We start from the raw sequence: 20,900 nt of genomic DNA on the forward strand, positions 1-20,900 counted from the left end.
CTGCACCACAACACTTCAGATTTTACAGAACCACCCAAATGCCTTGATGCATCGTGTCACACACAAGGCCCAAATGGTTTCGAGTGTGTGACGGAATTTACGTATGACGAGCTGGTGAATCCTCGCAATACCAGCCCCCACCCTGACGTTCCTGACCAGGGTCGTTCGACAGACATTGTCAGCCTAACTACGCTGCAAAAAGAAAAACATACGCCATCAGAACCACCTGAAGCCATGTGTGTTGTGCTCTCATCGTCAAGTGACAACACACATGTGAGTCAAAGCACTGCAAGAATTTCGAATCCACCAACGCCGGCGCATTGTCAACTGACAGAAGCATTTACAATCAAGGATGACTCACAACCATCTTGGGAGCGTTCTCATCAGCCTATCACGCTGCTTTCATCGCAGGACAAGCCTAGCAGTACAGTGTCGACTACCGACAATCTACTGATCACATCACCATCTAAAGAAAAGCAGACTCATGTTCCTGAAAGAGGCCCATCTGACGAACTTTCACAAGAAGACGAGCAATTTCAACAAAGGCAACTTCACGAACTCCAAGAACTGCAACGGCTACTCGAACAAGAACAACGATCAAGTGAAACCTCCTCACGAGTACACTTCTGGCTGAAAGATCATCAGATACAACATCAATTAAAGAAGCAAAGACGAAGTCGATGCCTAAGCCATCTTCGCAGAAAGCAACGTCGACAAAGTGTCCTGCACCAGTTCTCAACGCTGTTTCTACGATTCAACAAACTGAGAGAAGACCACAGAAAGCTACGAAAGAGACGTGCAGCTACCACGTGTACAATATAGGAACAAAGGCATCATACCATCAGCTTCGGTTCTCGCACATGCAGGCTGCAAGCACTCGTTCTGTCTCAGCCATGACAAAGAAAGCAGCGTCTACGATGAAGAACTTCGTGCCTACGACATCCGACTCTCAAATATTACAAGTACTTCAACCCTTGTTCATTCATGACGAGAATCGCTGTGTCATCAGTAATTTCTACGTTCAAGGCGTGCTTTAGTTGGCCAGAACGCAACAGTCAACCTCGCCCAACAGAGTTGTCATAAAATTCATCGGACTGCTCAATCGGCCTTGAAGATTTAAAGAGATTGTGGAACTCCGTCTGGACGTGAAACTGTGAATTTGGGCATTGTTTTGTTCATTCACTTCTTTAATTTGTTATAGTTTGTAACCAGTGCCATCTTTCGGGGGAGGGGGAATCGTGTGACGTATGAAGCGATGGTCGGTAGAGCAGAGAAGGAAGAAGTGAAAGATATAATAAACATGGGGTATGAGCCAGGCCACGTCGCCCATTCATCGTAGCCTCATATAAATATATATATATATATATATATATATATATATATATATATATATATATATATATATATATATATATATATATATTGTTCCCCGTAACACGTTTGACGGAGAAGGTAGGGTACGACCCGCTGTACAGCCCCAAGAGCTGGACATGCGAGTTGCTACAATCCTGGTGACTGGTCAAAAGCACCTCCACCAAAGCAGTAAAGGGAGAAGAAAAGAAACTAACAGGATATATTTGCGAGCAAATGCGTACAACGCCACTGCAACCGAAGCACACTCGACTCGGGAATTCGTCAGCATTCAAGACCACATATCTTGTCAGCGCGTGGCAATAGCATGCTTTTGGCACGTCGAACCCTAGCAATTGTTGCTCATCAGCGAAGTTTTGAAGAGTGGGATGTTGGTGGCGGCAGCTGCATACGTTGGTCGAGGCGAAAATCTGCGTCGGCGTGCGTTGAGAAACCTGCAGGTATGCATGAATGTGACCTCCGACAGCACCACTTTCACATGTCTTTCTATGCCCTGTTTTCCAATGAGATCTGCTGTTTCTTATCCGGTTATCTGATGTTTTGTTGTGCCATTCAGTTTTTTTCATACATGACCGTCTGTATTGGCTATCGCAACAGAAGTATGACATTAGCAGGCACTACCATGCACGGGTTGAAGGTTCGGTTCCTTGCTTGGAGGAAAAAATAAATTCGGAGGGAGTGTAACTTAGTGAAACTTCTTGTTGGGCTAGTGGGCACTTGCTTACTGAAATGCAAAGATAACATGTACGATCAAGGATAATCATGTCCAGACAGTTAGCCGCTGCCAGTAGTACTCTTTTTCTGGTCTATTTTAAATCCTTCCTTCATCACAAGCGTCTTTTTTAGATGCGAAGCAGCTTTTGCTCGCGGCCGTGTCCGTCCCTCGGTGACCGTCCACTCCCCCAATGCACACGCGCCAACTCTCCCCATCTCCTCGTGTGAGCGCGAGGAGGTGGGGTGGAGGAGGTGGCACAGTACCACCTTAGTTTTGTTTTTCCTCTCCCGTTAACTTCTCCGCCACAGCTGTGAGCTCGTACCGTTGCTGCGCTCGCATCGTTGCACTCTCCTAGCAGCGCTGGTTGTTCACCTTTGCGGCACGCACATGGTAATACACATGAATAGGAAGGGGGGAGGGTTAACACAAGCGGTATATAGCATATACACAACTTCACACACAAATAAAACATACACGAACACATAGCAATGGAAACACAAGTGAACATAAACGCTGCTTCGCATCCCCACATGGTTCCCTTTAGTGGGAAATAACGCATTTTTATTGTATTTCAGTTCAGAGGGCCGATCATAAGTAGTTGAAAAGAAAGAAAAATAAGTGGGGCTGGGACACACCCAGCTTGGCTCGGCCACATCCCCATGATGGGGCGTCTCCTGATTTCAAAGGGCATAAGCATTTTCACGCCCACTCAGCGAGAATGCTGTGCTATCGGCGTCAAATGAAACCCGAACAGGGGCAACGATTCGCAACGATATTTGCGGTGAGATCGGGCTATAGGTGGCAGCACCGTCCCCGTGAAAGTGGGGACCAGCGGTCGGTGGCATGTATGGGAGGGTTGCATGTGACGTCATCGGCTTCAGGCGCTAGTGGCGTTCGCCTCTACCGCTATGTCAGTGGTCTGGGTGTGCCCGATTCGAAGCAGCAAGTGGCAGTGAGAGGTTCTGTGCGTGCCGCTACATACGGTACCAACGTGATGAAATGCGACTTAGTTCACATGCGCGTGACTTCCGAGGTCCAGCGAAACATCGCTGCGAACATAAGGTTCACATTTGAGGCGAACATCAATCCGTTCGACTTCAGTAGCGATGAAGCTGTGTGTGATGTGAAGTGTCATTCCTGCATCGAGCTCATGGACTTTGAGGACCACCCTGTTGGCGGCACAAGCTTCGCAACAAGGAACGAGCTTAAAGCTTATATTTTGATAGACGTCCACAACTATGTGACTAGCGGATGGGTCCAACAAGTTCGAGACCTCGGACACGGTCACCGCTTCGTCGTCGGAAACGTGACGGGTTCACCTTGCTCAGCGCTCGGACGAATTTTTTTCACCGTGGAGGTGTCGCTTCACGAAGCAAGAACGTGTGAGGTGATACAATTGGCATAGTTCGTTCGTGGTTGAGCCCAAGCCGCTTACGATCAAAAATACTCTTTGCTGCAGGGTCCAACGCCACGCGTCGGGCACTTGTGAATCCAGAGATCACCTACGGTGTGGATTGATTAAATCCTAGGTGATCGACATTAATGTGCTTAGCTGACCATTCTTTTAAACAGTCAGCGACGCAGTGCGCTCTCGTCAAAGCATGGGTAAACGAGAATGCACTGCGGCATGCCCGGACTGCGTCGCTGACTGTTTACTAACACACCGAAATCAGTAAGACGCCGCTCCTACCTAAATGATGCCGCTGATAAGCAGCGATTTCGGACGTAGTGCGTGCGCTCGTCTCCTGCTGCGTAAACAAAGCTTCATTGCACGTGTCGAAAACCTAAGTTTTTCACCACGAAAGAAAACCTCGATGATGTTGCATAGGTGTGTAACACTTACCAGAAATGAAATGTTTAATGCACACATGGTATAGTGTCTGGCTGAGCCATACAAACCTTTTAGATTCGTTTACAATCACTTTGGGAATGGACATCAGACGCATTCTTGTGACCAGGCTTCTTAATTTGATTTGTGGGGTTTAACGTCCCAAAGCCACCATATGATTATGAGAGATGCCGTAGTGGAGGGCTCCGGAGATTTCTACCGCCTGGCGTTCTTTAACGTGCACCCAGAGGTGAGCACACGGGCCTACGACATTTCCGCCTCCATCGGAAATGAAGCCGCCGCAGCCGAGATTTGAACCCACGACCTGCGGGTCAGCAGCCGAGTACCTTAGCCACTAGACCACCGCGGCGGGGCATGACCAGGCTTCTTACTCGAGTGGTTGTAGCAACCAAATACGGCACAGTTCACCGTTATCACCACGGGAATCTCGCACGGACACCCCTGGGTGATCGTTCTGCGACTGCTTGCCGCCGGCGGCCGGGAGAGAGACCACAAAGATGGATACGCTGCCCCTTCGACGCTGGCGCCATCTCGTGGGCCACGCCCCCGTGCAAGCCTCCTATACAAATACACGCAGCGGCGCTTCATTGCGTTCTGTCGAGCCGATTGACGGCGGATAAAATGCGTTGCCTACAGTTTACTGTTAATGTCTGCGCTCTTCTCTACTGAATCGATGCGCGACGCCTATGCAACGTTATTACCCGCGAGTGAAGCGCATTCTGCCTTTCATAAGGATGCTCGCACTGGGTGACTCTCTTCACGCTTTCGCACTAAATCACGCATTTGCTGTGTTGTTTGTACGTGGTTAGCTTGTGTTCCACTGGCTACGCACTGCTGTAGCGTGACTGAACTGCTTATTTACATCTTTGTCATTTGCGTACTTAAAAAGAAAGAAAGAAATATCATAGAAAGCCCGCATATCTGTGCGAATAGTTCAGTACCGCCATTCGCACCTTATACGCATATTTTCTTCTACTCTTACTCTTTTCACCATGAAATCTGGGATAGTCGATAAGCCTAGTCAGGAAAGCTTAATAGCTGACGGCGCTTTGCGCTGCACTGCGTTTACCACGTGTACGCTCACGCGTATGGAGTCTCTCATAATGATATGGTGGTTTTGGGACGTTAATTAAACCTCACATATCAATAAATCAATCAACACTTCGGCCAGTTGCCACCAGGTGGCGACTCTGCTCGATCTCGCGACCAATAGTGCGCGCCCTCAAATAGCCACCATTTACATGGGAGCATTTGCGCAGTGCTAAACAGATGGTCACGCCTGTCAGTGGGACTGGAGGGTGCGCACTGAACCGTTGGGAATGGCTGCCCCTCGAGAGGTCTTGTCAAATTAGTGATTTGGATTTTTCGTTCTTATTTTCCAGCACTTACGAGTAGCCCTTTAAAGGGGCCCTGCAGCACTTTTTGAGCGTATCAGAAAACGATGCCGATTGGTAGTAGAGGCTTCCGAGAACACGTGAGGCAAATGTTATAGCCCAGCACGTGGCCTAGAATTCGCAATAAATTATCAGTCAGCTAAAAATTGATTTCTCTTCCCTCGACAAATCACGGAATATGCCCAAAAATAACCCGTACACGACCCATTATCAGCCATTAGCTGATTTGGGCATGGCGCGCTCGGTTGTTACAGATATCGCCGTGAGAGGTCGTCACTTGTCCGTGCGCGCTCGATCACACTGAAAAAACAAACAAAAAAACTGCGTATTCAATGAAAAAAAAAAGTGCTCAAAGTCACGAGGCGCGCGTGACGGTATTTGTTTGCCCTTCCCATTCCTCCCTGTTTAGCTTCCAGCGCTTCCGTAGGGACGAGAAAAGACAGAATGTGATTGGAGCGTGTGACAAATCTTTGCAGCTGCACTCGTACTGGATGAATTCTTAAAATGTTCTCGGCGTTGAACTTGTGAAGCAATACACTTTTCCTGTGAATGAACTCCATGGTTACTCAAAAAAAAAGTGTTTCAGGGGCCCTTCAAGCAATACTAAGTCCACTGAATGTGAATTTTTGTTATATGTATTTCCGGACGACTGTATGTCGCAAGTCTCGAGCCAACAAACTTGAGAAGCATCTTCACTTCGCTACATTCAGACAGAATTTAGCGAGGGCAAAACAGCGCGAGGCTTGCAACAGCGAAACTGGACAGTTTCGAAGACTAATCTGGTCGCGCTGTTTCTCTCTAGCTAGGGGGTGTAGGTTTTTTCTGTACGTTGGTTCCATATCCATTTTGCTAGGCTTTAGCTAGGTCATGGTAGGTCATTTTGGCGTTTATTCTCGGCGTAAATAGGTTCGCGTTAAGCCACAGGCAGTTACAGACACATGGATGTCCGAACTCCAGAGACGGAAGGACGCGCTGAAACCGCACGTTTGCTCCTCTCGTAGATCTACGGGCAGTTTGTCATAGGCGTAGGGCTTCCATGGTTTCAGCGTATTCTCACAGCTAGCGTTTCTTTTCCCGTTGCCCGGTATTCTTTAGTTATACTACGCGGGTTCTTCGGCTCTCCGCCGTCACTGCGGAGCCATTTGTTGAACTATCCGTTGTCTTCACTTATGGTGAACGATTGCTGAGGAGTATGATATATTCAAACTCTGTGGACCATACCTGTACATGACGATGATAGTTATCTCATAGGCTACACAAGCTACGGCCAGCCTGAACGCCACTGCTGTTACAAAAGTTTTTTTTTGGCAATCAGATTAGATGTCTTGTGCGGTACGAGCATGGTCTGCGTATACAACCTCTGAATTTGCTGATATCTTTTTATTTTTCCATTTTTCACTTTCATTGTTCTGCTGTTTCAGAGCGTTTTGTTCTTTTATTTTTATTTTGTTTCTTTCTACGTGTGCTTTAAACTCCCTGGCTCTGGGCTGTTATTGACATTTTATACGAGATGTAGCTGTGAAATATATTATGTTATTTATTTGACGACCTATAAGTCATAACGGCACTTATTTAGATGCGACATGTCTCACCACATATCACAAAACATCCAACTTTCAATGGTCGACCCTGCTAATATGAAATACTGTGATACAACCTATAATGGCCACACCTTGTAGGTCACCCGTTTTATTATGCGTTATGGTATCCATATTTCTAGACCAGGAATCAGCCGAAACTGACGCATCTTTTCATCAAATGGACGCTTTATTCAGTTTAAGAACGTACGCACAGAAAAGAGCTGTACACATCGCAATCAGCCACGACTCTCGGATCTTCACCGTAGTGTACATGGGTGAGCCACAGTATATACAGAAAAAAAAAAGCAACAAGAAATATAACTACGCATCCACTCAAAGAAGTTCACAAGCGCCGAAACTAGAGGAAGGTAGCGGCTAAATGTGTAACGAAACGGTCACGCGAAGGAGTGTCTCAGTACGCTGAGTGCAGGAAAAGTTTGACTAGAAAGTCTCATCCGCATTTCCCACCTCTATCACTGGGAGAGGTGTTAAGTGAAATTTTGAAATATTTTACATAACTGTGAGAGATGGTCGATATCCTTTTACACGGAAAGAAAGAAAGACGAAACATAGGCATAGTTTGCACTTAAGCATATTACTACGCAAGGGAACGACAGCAGCAAGATTCTAGCCACACCAACATGAATACAAGTAAGATATGAAAAACACCATACATGGAAAAACTCTGCCGGGAGGGGTGATCTTAACAATTGACCGAAATCAACCTAAAAGAAGTTCAGGTTAAAATCGGAAGAAAAATAGTGTTGTGGGCAACCGTGACTACTCTCATCGCTGGAAACATGCAGTCACATAAAAGCTGAAGAGGTGCATTACTGCTTCTGAAAATTACCTGCCTGCCCACCAATATGCAGCGCAGTGTGTGCAACGTGTCTTATATGTGTTGTTGTTTTTTAACCGACACTTCACATGCAACTTGAAGTTTGCCCAGATGTTGACATTTTGCTGATGCCACTGCAATAACAGAGCAGTGACGATTACAGCAGGCTACACAGGATGTCCAAAGGGTTATGGAAATAAAATAGCTACAAAAACGGGCAGTTATACAAAAAATTCTTGTGAATCGAAAAAAAAAAACTCTTGCCATGAGCTCTTTCCGACTGCTAGATACGGTTATGTAAAGCTATATTTCAAGGTGTACTTTAAAAAAATGAAAGCTATATACAGCAGCTTTGCAACTTCTGTGCATATTTGCGAACAGACCTATTAACATCCGAAGCAGGTGAAGTAAATTGATAGATCACACTAGCTTTATGATTGCGGATGTTTTTCAGAGTTTCTCTGGATCAAAATACGCTGCCAGGTAGAAAATATGCAGAATGTCATGAATGCAGAGTTAGTTTCGTAGAAAATGCAAGTATCAGTACCAAAGCTAGAAGGGCCATGGACACGCTGGTGGCCAAAGAGGCGACCTTGCTCGTAAGTGATTCATTTCGCCATAGTTCTTTAGTCTAGTTATATGCTCGCGTTTTTGGTTACATAAATTACACGGGGAAGTGAATGGGTGCGAAGAGCTGGATTGCCTGGTACGTTCATCCACGTGTCGTGATATCAGCGCTAACCTTCCGCACACAGGAAAAAGTTTAACCAGAGCAACGTCAGGCCGAACTTCTTATCGGTATAATGACGTCTGCGGAATCCACGCGATGCTTCCGAAAGCTTGAAAGAATCTCATATAACATACGTTCGTGCCTCAAAATCCACTGTAACGCCGGCATTTCTCTTGCGACACTATGCCTCTAGATTTCATATACAAGTGTTTGTCGGAGTGGCTGAAGCTTACAATGCACGTCGTGTAATCACGGAAGAAACAAACATTCCCATAATGTAAATTAATGTAGCGCATGTGCAGCTCAGTTCTCTCGGCACCATTGGCATAATGTATTATAGATGACCGCTGGGCGTAGCGTCATAAGGAAGTATCCAGGCTGTACAGCGCGTAGTGTATGTGCAGTAACATGTTCTCACGGTGGGAACAGCTGAAGTGGTTTGTGAAGAGTAAAAGCTTGTACTGCAGGGGGCATTGTGCACAAAAGGTGTGTAAACTTGCACGTTAGACTCACGTGAGCATTCAATCGCCAGTACACATTGAGCTCTAGATTTATCTGAAGCTTTTAGCGCATTCTTACACGCTGACTCTAAGCAAGGAAGTACTTGAAGCACCAAGAACGCTTCATGCGAATTGACAGACACCAACTCCTTTTTAGTTCTTGTTTGCTGACAGACTTATTCAATAAATTATGACTGCAACGTATGACACACTATCAGATTTTCCCCTGAATTACCAACGTAAGCGTTGACTGTTTCAGAAATCGCCCTGCACATAGGCATGAAGGAGTCCTTGGTAATAATTACCACGCCTTACTGCGAGCGTCTTCAAATCATTAACAGACATGGTAATAAGAAATGTTAACAGCTATGAGCACCATGAAGTTTCCAACGACTTTTCACCTCCACTTACTAAAAAGTCCCATTCTCATTCGAATCAAAATCGCATCCTTCTTTAAATTAGAGCTTCTGTGCAATAATTGAGGTTCAGTGAAAGATTTCTTTAACCATGCTAGTGATAACAGCTACCGCTTAAACGTCTCAACAATGTGCCTATGTTGCACAGTATTCAGCTGAAAACGTACTAAAATGATGACTCATGGCTTTCACAAACGCTTCGATAAAATGAATGAAACTGCCTTAATGACACAGTACTGCTTAATTTTCTTTACCAGTTCTTGGTGGCGTGAAAAAGCCGAACACCGGATAAATATCACAGCTCGGAACAGCCACTTTTAGGGTGAGATGAGACGTTTAAAAATGCTTGTCACTGAGGCAGGAACCTTCAAGTTTGGAACTTGTCAGGGATGCTCTCACAGATATCGTGTTTCCGTCGATTTCGGCTTAGTTCCTTGCACGTCTGTGAGCTGAAATGAGGTCGTTACTCGTCACTGGAAAGAGCGTGCTTTTGCAATATCGCAGTTTCAGAAATTAACAAAGGGTGATGAGGTATGATGAAATGTTCAATGCATCAGTCCAGCAAAGGGGAGCCCCAGTCACGTATCGGACTCCATTGCCCATCTTTGCGTTGACAGAGTCACATTTCCGTAGTGGAGAGCAAAGCCTCACGTCCCGGGTCAAAACTCCTCGTCCGAACTTGCAGCTAGGAGCTTGATTCTGTCGGCTGCCTTCATTTTCCGGAAAGTTTTCTGTGTGAGGAAACAAAGAACAGATATTAATAAGGTAAGCCGCAAAACTTGTATATATATAGCTTGGTGAGTTGATATGTATTCATATTTAACTTCTTTTCGCGCGCACACATGACATGGACAAGAAAAAGTAAAGACATGTAAAAAATAGTCAGTGCTTGTTTGTCTATTTCTTGTCCCTGTCTTCCGTGCGCACTAAATTAAGTTAAAATATAGGTAACCAGTACCAACATACACTGAAAACCAACCTTGTATTAAAAAAAAACATTTCATTGGGTCGCCATGCACTATGTAGAACATAAACTAATGAAGCTTAAAAAGTCACAAAGGTGATCATTCACAGTTTAATAAAAGTGTAACTTCACAGTTCACTAAGAGTGTAATAACTATTACATGAAAGTAACTAAACTAAGATCGACGAAAACACAGCATCCCACTGGTGTGAACAAAACAGACAATTTTCGAATTCGAAGGATCTAGGTCGGCGCCCCACCACTATAGAAATCTGTGGTTTGATGCCATCTTCTTTTTATTACATAATCATTTGTTTCTGATGAGGTTGGGCCTAAAAAACATGAGAGCCTTTTGATTCAGTGATCTATGACCCTTTTCAAGACGGTGTCTCAGGTTGATTGTGTAGGTATAAGAAAATCTGAAGGCGTGCTTGATCGAAACGAACGGAATAACACACGTCATTGTATATGGCAATTCTCTACTTACCCCGATAAGGCATTAGTGGCATATATGAAAAATCAGATAGTGCTTTCGCATCCTGTTATACATATTCACAACTAACGTGAAAGTCAATTTAAGTTAACAAAAATCAGGCACTGTATATTCTTTGAAAACGTGCGTATGCGGCGAGTATAAGTGCATGAGTTTGCGCATTTTATCATTACAAATCAGGAAGGAATTTTCTTGTCTTCTCACTTGGTAAATATTAAGCCACCAATGTGTTCAGACGCCATGTAGGTGTCGTAGTATATTGCTCTATAATTTCGAGTCTCTTACAAAATTTCGATGAGGTTTACTTTTTTGGTTACGTTAGCGTTACAGGTTCGCGCTACGAGATGGCAAACATATGAGCAAGCAATAAGGTGCAACATATTGGGCACAGAACGTCAATCATTATTCAAAATTTTAAAACAGATGGCTGGCGCAATGTGTGCTCTCCCAAAGTAGGTACATGAAAAGGCTTCGAGCTGCCGTTAGTTTGCATGTAAAGGAAACAGAAAGGTGGGTAAATGGGAATTCTCAAAATTGTGTGTGCTCGCTTGGGGTCTGCTCTCGTCTGTGTGAGTTGTGACGTCAACTAATTACATGAAGTAACTACAGATTGCTGATTTCACTTACAGGGCAGTGGCGTAGCGTTTCGCTTTCTCTTCTATATTTTTTGTAATAGAATCAACTTGATTGGACAGTGTACACGGCACATATAAACCTAAACTGGCCTCTTGAAGGGTAATATATTCCACTTGGGTCAGCACTCTTACTAAGATTTAAGGGCTGTTTCTGTCCGCATAGTGAAGAACAGCAGCCAGATATAGTGATGTTCACTAGGTAATGGCGTGGCCCTTCATGTATTACCTTCACTTACCACGAGGTTAGTGATTTTGCGACGAGTAAATTGTTGGTATTGAGTAGTGAATATGCCGACTTCTTTAGTAGTGCATAAGTATACTCAAGCAGCTTTCGCCTCATGTAAACAAGCATTTTTAAACCATAAAAATCTAACAGTGTTTGCTATGAAAGCGTTGCCGGGCCAATACTAGGCAGGGAGGTGTTGTTTTGGAGAGGACGTGCAAGCACTCTTCGCATGACAGCTGGTACGCAGAAATACAAGCACGTGATAAAGCGAGAAAAAGCAAGAAGGAGAGAAAAATACAGAGAAGTAAAGGGTTTATATACATAAAAAGATAGAAAATAAGAAAATACACAGGGGCAAAATAAAAGAAAAAAAGCGAGAATGAAAGTGATAGAAAGAAACAGGAAGATAGAACTATGGCAAAATAAAGAAAGAAAGAGATGAAAGCACATGAAGAATACAACAAAAGAGGAAAAAAGGAGAGAAACAGAGAGAGACAGAGGGGGGAACAGCAATATAGAAAATTGAGAAGGCCCAGAAATGGATACAGTGAGAAAGAAATAAGTGCGAAGAAACAGAGGCAGACGACAAACTTTTGATATGCATATGATAGATAGATGACAAAAAAAAAAGAGAAATATGGATCCAGAAAAGAAGCAGAAAAATAAAAGTAAAAAAAAAGAAAGGCCCCCTAGCACCACTCTTCCTTCTGGCTTGGAACCACTTGGGAAAAACACTAGAAATATACCAGCTTGAGGGAAATAAGGTCATCTGGTACGCAGAGTCGTTTTTTAGCGGACTAGGAAAAGTAACATGAAAAACAGATGATGTCTGTAATGCAACGTGTACTATTCCTTGCTGCAATATACTTACTTCTACATACCATCACTATGGTAAAATAACGTGCAAAATTAACGCATAAATATCTCGGACACCTTCAAGAAAGAAGCATTGACGAGAATGAAAGGAACAACGTTCCCACAACGGTAACAACTTTCATATATGACTCTAATTATATTGCCTATATATTTTTGAAGTGTTTATTGAATGTATTGAGGCACGCTTTCTATGTATCCTTCGCTTAGAGTCACGTTTTATTGTAGCGTCAAATGAAGTTGAAAGTTGCACTAGTAGAGTGCTCTTAAAGTGCAATACGCTTCTTTCAATCGGACGTTAATATTTCTTTAAATTAATTCATTAAATGCACGTTTACTTTTCACAATACATGCATTCTTATTTATATTACAAGAAAATAAAAACCCACCTATGCAGAGTTTTCACAAGATATTTCACAAAAAACATAGTGACCTTGAACTTATAAGTAGGGCTGCGTGTTGTCAGTGTTTAATTTTGTTGATATTGGGGAGATGTTTTTTCGGAGTTTACTTTTTTTCGGTGGGAAGACGGTGTTTCTCGTAGTTACCTTATTATAAATCCGCAAGGCTACGAAATTCAGGGTTTAATTTCGCATTAATATATACCCTAATAGCAGATGAAATGATACCTTAACAAACACTCGAAAAGTTCTCCAGTTGTCTTGAAGCTGTGAACGCACTGACACATGTACAAAAAACCACGCACACTTGAATACAAAGGACCCACGTTTTTAATTGTTGGAACCTTAAAGGTTGTTGTAATAGAAGCAAGCATACTTTACTAGTTCCGTGTATTACATTTCGTCTGCCGCTCCCGAGTGCCGCCAGGCGAATGCGTATCAATATGTTATTTCGGGCTCCCCGGGGCCTTGGACACGCTGGCATCGCTCGGTCCACGTTCGACAAGCCCCTTGTTAAATTTTTGGTGGTGTGGTTTACGAGGTACTGTTGGCATGGGGTAAAGCTAATATCGGCCAAACCGGCCACTCTGTCGAATGATTTATCAGAATTAGTTATTTCTATAAAAAATTGAAATATACGTTCATAATAGCCGTTAAAATTGTGTTGACAAATATTTTACCTCCCCGCGCTTATCTGTTTTTCATCGATTTTATCCCAAGAGATTCAGTACTTGTAACTCACCAGTGAACACATCGGCCAGTAGACGCTGCTTCACCCCTAATTAAGGATACACTCATCGACTGCATAGTTGAGGAGGCACGAATGTCCGAACTGAATTTCGGGAAGCCAAATGATCATTCTAAAGAATGGTAAGCCGAAGTATGCAGTTTGGCTTTTAACGATGCCCTCCACACGCGGTAACCTGAAGCGTTTTTTTTGTTCAAGGTATTTCTCTCTACCTTTCCCTCGCTATGCTCAATTATGTTCACTTGCGTCATCAGTTTCAACCACTCAGACAAGAACAGGCCGGGAAACGAGCTTACCGGGTCTATTTTGCGGTGCAGCTTGCGGCGGTTGCGCGACCGACACCGTCGGCGACAGCAGCCGATGCAGGCCAGCGAGCACAGGATGAGCACGGCGGCCGCCACTCCGCACGCGATTGGGATGAGAATGCTCATCAGGTAGTTGTCCTCCTGTAACGAAGCAGGAAAAGCAATGGAATGCTGCAGGGGGCATCATATATACGCACTTGAGCAACGTAACTAAAGCTTGTCGTGGTAAAAAAAAAGGACAGAATGAAAGTGTACGTAAACTTTGAAATGGTAACGATCCCGTAAGTATTTACCGCCACTGAAACTGCATGCGTGTGTTTCGGAAGTGAATCAAGTGTAAAAGGTATGATACTATAGAGCAACAGCAGGCGTTGTTATGACTGCTGAAGATTATCATTTTCAAAGAGTAAATGTGCCCGTGTGGATTATTGATGCCATATTATCGCCGGAAAGGATAACTTTGTTTTTTGTGATTGATCGAGTACCAAGTTATTATTCAAAAATTAGGCACCAGAACAGCCTGTTAACGAGTGTCTTGCCATCCGGGGCTCGGTGCATACGCTCATTATGATGTAGTGCCCTCTGGGGCAGCTTGCATTCTTAGTTGCAACTGGTGTGCTCCAGTAAGTAGTGGGATGGATTGTGCTTCACGAGGGAAGCCAAACATTACCCGGAGGGCAACACGATAATCCCGTTCCAGCTGAGACATTAAAGCCGGCGGTATACATTCAAGACTGGCAAGGCATACATCACGGAAAATAGAACAGATGATTGATACACATGCACAGCCGCCTTAAGCGTCTAGAGGACATAATTTCATAAGTAGGGCGTGAGCACCATATTATAGCATCGTGGTTGGTGTGAAGTGAAAAGAAATTATGGCATAAAACCTTGGAAAACAGCAAGCCTTATGAAGCAGAATGGTGCATATGGCCTTTGAAGGCTTTGTGACAGTATTGCAATAAAATAGCGAGACGTGCCAAAGCCTTCTCTTGATTAAACAGACGCCCAACCTTTGCAGATGTCGTTCGCGCAAAGTCAGAATGCCTAAAATAAGCCTATTCATGTGCGCAAAAGTAGCGACAAGCGACATTTATGTCGCATATTGATGATAGCCAATGTTTCACTATTTAACAGAACCAGTGCGCATTTGCAAGGACGCATATCGAATAAATGCGCTGGCGTACTGAATCCTGCTTATGTTTTTACGGAGAACATCAGCGCCGAGCAATTATATGCGAGTAGGTCTTCTTTGCATTTCAGTTTCCTTCACACCCTCGCATAAAAGGCAAATCTCATCTACATTTTTACCATCGAGCGAATCGTACTCATTGCTCACTACATTACTGGCGATAATTTGGTTATGCTTAAAATTATTCTATATAATTCAAGACTACTGTATAAGTGCGTGTCCATATATCTGATCCAACATAATTACCTATAGTGAACAGGCTCGACAGGCAACACGAAAGAAATTATTCTGCTGTTTTCAGTGGATCAGTGACTCTTTACAGTCCTCACAGTATTGCCAAATCAAAATGGTGTGCAACAAATGTCTTAATAAGTTAATACGCAGACTCACCCGCCATGTTATCCAAGAAGTGAAGAAGTACTTGTGAGCTGAAAATAACAGACACATCAGGTTCAATGCATATCTCGATGGACAAACGTGACATAGAGTAAAAATGCCCGCATATAGTACTCCGAATAAGGACTTTTTCACTTTTTGTAAGGCGGGTAGCGGGAATAGTAGGCGTGCCTGCATTTTGAAAAATACAGAAAGAGATGGCAAAAACACAAAAGCTCGTCGTGTGTCTTTTATTAGCTAATACTAAAAGTACGCGAGTATGTCCCTGTTTGTTCACCTGAAATGTGGTTATAAGATCGCACCCTTAACACAGTTTATCAGTAAATTCATCAAGAATACGCATTTACAAACGTAGCGCCAGACCTCCTGCTAAAACAGACCTTTTCACCCTGTCACTTCTCTCGTCGTTCTAGCTCGAAGCGTAATTTGGTGAGTCGCTTAGGTTTTGTACTGGGATTGGCATCCCTTTTTTTTTTCGTATTAAAATTACCGTTATTACCAGTGATTTAATGCTTGGAATAATCTGTCATAACACCGTAATAAAAAACGGATATACATAGCAAAAATGTTTAGCTTTGCGAAAAATTTTAAAGTTTGTGTAGAGGCTACCAGGTTTACTTACAAAAATGCCAGCACTTCCTAAAGTTTACTCTATAATGTCACAATAGTGCAATAAAAGAAGACACGTGTAGTACTATTCGTTCATGACACATTGAACTCTTCTCAAAGAACAATGCTCCATATTGCAGAAATTCTAAGGTTATGGCCTTACTCATGGCCATCCAAGAAGTGTAGGTATCAAATAACCGGTTAAGTGCTTTCGGTGTTGTCAAGTACATCAAAGATAAAGCAAGAACTGCAGCTAGAGATTGTCTCAAATAAAACAGATTGTATAGTGTTTCATTGTGACATCGCAGAAGGCCCTACAACGGTCAGCATGTCTAACTCGAACGCTCCACCACGTGGCCTTGACCAGCTTGACGCCAGCACCGCCCAGCGTTGGACACGGTTTGTTTACTGTAACTATAAATTGACGGAGTGCGGGTCGATTCACTAGTAAATTTCTGTTTCACTTCTGCTTTACTGGTGGATCGAGTACAGGCACTTTGCAGGTCCGTTTTTTTTTTCGTTTTTGTTCGTGGCAACGTTCTCACGCACGGCCATGAAACTATTTACAGTATGCTTACTTCGGCAATGAGACATTGCGTGAGACAGCTTACGCGCCCAGATAAGATACGGCAATGAGGATGATCGGTGCACGTGGGAACACAGTCACGAGTGAAACGGGGCAAACATGGATCTGGAGAGTGAGGGAATCCGACCCGCTGGTATGGCTGTAGTGAAACAGTTACTAGTGAAATCGATTCGCACTGAATCTATTGTTAGCTGCAGCAAAACATACCATGTTCAATGCTTGGCTGTCCTGGCGTCAATCAAAGCGGGTCAAGGCGACCCGGCGTATAGCATTCGAGTCAATCGTGCGGATGTCAATCGCCGGGTGCATCATAGAAATTTTCGTCAAAATTTTGTGTGAGAAAAGTGAAACAGAAACTGTTAACTCATATTTCATACGCGTGTTTGAATTGGAACGGTCAGTATAACGAACCAATGAATTGTCGAAAACTTTGTTATGTAGTGTGGCATAGAAGCGACTGGAATTTCTCATTCAGAAATATGGGTTAAGTGAAGGTGAACTTCATTCGGCTAAATAACGGCTACCCTATGCATGCAGGTAGCAATTGGAAACTTGGCAATGGCTCAATTGAGGCGCCTGTAGATAATATACGGGCGTTTCTGACTATTGTACGCTTCATCAGCATAACAGTTGTAAGTCAACCAGAGCAGCAGGAGAGCACGCACCGGCAAAGGGTTGTGATTAAGGCAATATTTTCGTTGCATGTGAGAATAAGAGGCACACGTGCAGACAAGGCTATATGCGAAGCAAAACGGAAGCCTAAGAACAAAGACTAAGTTTACGCTTTTGCACCTAAAATAATTATATAATGAATTGTCGACAAGCAGCTCTACCTTCGGTCACACTGTACTCTCTCTTGCATCACTTATCTCTGTTCTTCTTAACACTAAGATGATCCTATCTGTTACGTTTGGAGGAATATTCGAAACAAACGTTCAACAATTTTTGAATAGTTACTCATAAAAAGAATTTCACAATAAACACCAGAACAATGCCATACTTTTTTCTGTTTCGAACAGCCAAGAACATTTTCCCACTTCTACACATCGACTCATCAGGAACAGAACACTCTGAGGTGAGAATCAGTAGTAGAGTACTCACGCTGTGGCGTCTTCACAACTTCGCCATCAGAGCCCACGCCATAATGAAGTACGGCGTCTCCTTCGTGGCTGGTCGTGTTCGAAATGTTAGAGGGTATCGTGACGTTAGTTTGAATAGGCAGCGGAGTAGTGTGATTGTGCGCTGCTTGCAGTGTTTTGTTGGTCGATGTGGCGTTATCTTCACCACTGGTCCCTGACGGAGCTTTGGTAGTAACAACTATCAGAGCCGTGTCTGGTGTGGTGCCGTCATTGTTACCTGGTACCTTTGAGTCCTGCATGAATTTTACATAACTTGTGGTTACGCCTTTTAAAATGCAAAATGAAAGCAGGGTTGCTAGCCATATTTTAGTAATGCAACGGACGTAAAACAGAGAATGCAAAACGAGAATACAGGAAACAACAGTCTACACTATGAGAAGACAAGGTAGACGCGTAGGCATGGACGCAAGAGAAGAATTCAGAACAACACCAACTCTGATTCCAACCTCTTCGCTTCTGTCCTTCTCCGCATGTCTACCTTCATCATCATCATCAGCCTGACTACGTCCACTGCAGGACAAAGGCCTCTCCCCTGTTCCGCCAGTTAAACCGGTCCTGTGCTTGCTGCTGCCAATTTATACCCGCAAACTTCTTAATCTCATCTGCCCACCTAACCTTCTGTCTCCCCCTAACCCGCTTCCCTTCTCTGGGAATCCATTCAGTTATCCTTAATGACCAGCGGTTATCCTGTCTACGCGCTACATGCCCTGCCCATGTCCATTTCTTCTTCTTGATTTCAGCTATGATATCCTTAACCCCAGTTTGTTCCCTAATCCACTCTGCTCTCTTCTTGTCTCTTAAGGTTACACCTACCATTTTTCTTTCCATTGCTCGCTGCGTCGTCCTCAATTTAAGCTGAACCCTCTTCGTAAGTCTCCAGGTTTCTGCTCCGTAGCTAAGTAACGGCAAGATACAGCTGTTATATACCTTCCTCTTGAGGGATAGTGGCAATCTACCTATCATAATTTGAGAGTGCTTGCCGAATGTGCTCCACCCCATTCTTATTCTTCTAGTTACTTCAATCTCGTGGTTCGGCTCTGCGGTTATTACCTGCCCTAAGTACACTTAGTCTTTTACAACTTCAAGTGCACTATTACCTATCTCGAAGCGCTGCTCCTTGCCGAGGTTGTTGTACATTACTTTCGTTTTCTGCAGATTAATTTTAAGACCCACCTTTCTGCTCTCCTTGTCTAACTCCGTAATCATGAGTTGCAATTCGTCCCCCGAGTTACTCAACAATGCAATGTCATCGGCGAAGCGCAGGTTACTAAGGTATTCTCCATTGACTCTTATTCCTAACTGTTCCCATTCTAGGCTTCTGAAAACCTCCTGTAAGCACAGGGTACATAGCATTGGGGAAATTGTGTCCCCTTGCCTTATACCCTTCTTGATTGGTATTCTGTTGCTTTCTTTATGAAGCACTATGGTAGCAGTTGATCCCCTGTAGATTTCTTCCAGAATGTTTATATATACTTCATCTACGCACTGATTACGCAGTGTTTGCATGACGGATGATATTTCTGAGGTAGAAATGTCGACCTTACATTACGATAGATCCGCACAAGCTACCTACATTTTGGTGTTGTAATTCTACGCTATTTACGAAATTAAAATAAACTAAGGGATGTAAATTACTGTGACATAATTGAGATACATTACAGAAAATTTTTCCGTTCTGGTGATGCCTTGATGATCCGCATTGAATCACTTATGTTACAATGTCCAAAACAAATTTTTGTGAAAGAGGTGCATTGGCGAGTCTTTCCCTGCCCACAGTAACGTTATAGAGAGGGGGTATATAGGGAGCAAATATGCACGCACATGGATATGCCCAATAAAACACCTCCTTATCGAATATTCATCCGCATAATGTAGCTCAATGAAAATTCAATAGTAAATAACGATCTTGTTGAAGTAATTTAGAAAAAAAAGTGTTGACTAGTCACTGCTCCTTAGTACTATCTTGATGTTTCACTTCCCGCATATTCATCTTTCATATAGATTCACGCTTGCTGCTACATTGCAGGTCTTTTCAGTTTTGTTTTTCACATTAGCGAGAGGTGTGGAAATTCACTAGCACATGGACTAGCTCTTCTTATCAGTGCAAGATGCTGCAGAGATATGTTTACATCACCGAATTCTAAGTCATATGCTAGCCGAAGTAAATTACATTCTTCATTGTGAGGTAAAAAACACAAATTCATGTCCTGCACCACAAACATGTAGCAGGCAACGCCAATTGCCTGCTATATAGGGGAAGGATGTTCAGGAGCAGCAGACTCCTCCCCAATTTGAACCGGACAAAAAAAATGAGCTCTTAATTTGGCGTACAATGTTGCCCTTGCTCCTAAAATGTTTGATTACAGCTGTGGGATAAAAAGAGTGCGCAGTTTTCAAGGTGTCTCATGTCCTACTGCTCTACAATCAATAGATCTCGCTTTAGCTTTACTGCGAAACTAAAATAATCGTTCAAGGAAGTGGCGTTTGGTGCGAGGCCATAAGGCCATGTAGACCTCGTCGCTGAAGTGTTTACCGTTTGGTGAACGATACAGAAGCCAAAGTGGTACGCAGTTCATTGTTTCACCATCTGATGAACAATACAGAAACCAAAGGGATACGGAGTTCACTGTAAAATGTTTTCCCATCTGGTGGACAAAAGAAAAACCAAAGCGCTACGGAGTTTACTGTCCAATTGTTGTGTGGCGTCTCAGAAATTAGACACAAATATTCTCGTGCCATAGCATAACTTGAATACTTACGTTGACTAGTACACGTATTACGCAGTACCACATACATTGTCATCACGTAGGGTGCTGCTTGTACTTCTAACAGCGCTTCAGTAAGCCAAACAGTAAAAGGCAAGCAGCAACTGGATTGACCTACTGTCACCATTCCTTGGTGACAGTGATACCTTGGCAACCCACTACAGCAGCTGTTTAT

At 43.5% G+C, this 20,900-nt stretch overlaps 1 protein-coding gene across 3 annotated transcripts in view; it reads right to left on the minus strand.

Moving 5' to 3' along the window:
* Window positions 1-7,077: 7,077 nt before the first annotated feature.
* LOC119167263 (uncharacterized) overlaps window positions 7,078-20,900 on the minus strand; it is a 35,171-nt gene continuing 21,348 nt past the window's right edge. For all 3 annotated transcript variants that reach the window (XM_037418717.2, XM_037418718.2, XM_037418716.2), the window contains exons 4-7: window positions 17,923-18,193; window positions 15,621-15,658; window positions 14,030-14,179; window positions 7,078-10,124 (exon numbers count right to left, since the gene is read on the minus strand). In XM_037418717.2, the coding sequence (XP_037274614.2) occupies window positions 10,053-10,124; window positions 14,030-14,179; window positions 15,621-15,658; window positions 17,923-18,193 (531 nt within the window). In that variant the 3' untranslated portion in view covers window positions 7,078-10,052. The remainder of the gene's footprint in view (window positions 10,125-14,029; window positions 14,180-15,620; window positions 15,659-17,922; window positions 18,194-20,900) is intronic.

This window comes from Rhipicephalus microplus, chromosome 6, assembly GCF_043290135.1.
Source record: "Rhipicephalus microplus isolate Deutch F79 chromosome 6, USDA_Rmic, whole genome shotgun sequence".
NCBI lineage: Eukaryota > Metazoa > Arthropoda > Arachnida > Ixodida > Ixodidae > Rhipicephalus > Rhipicephalus microplus.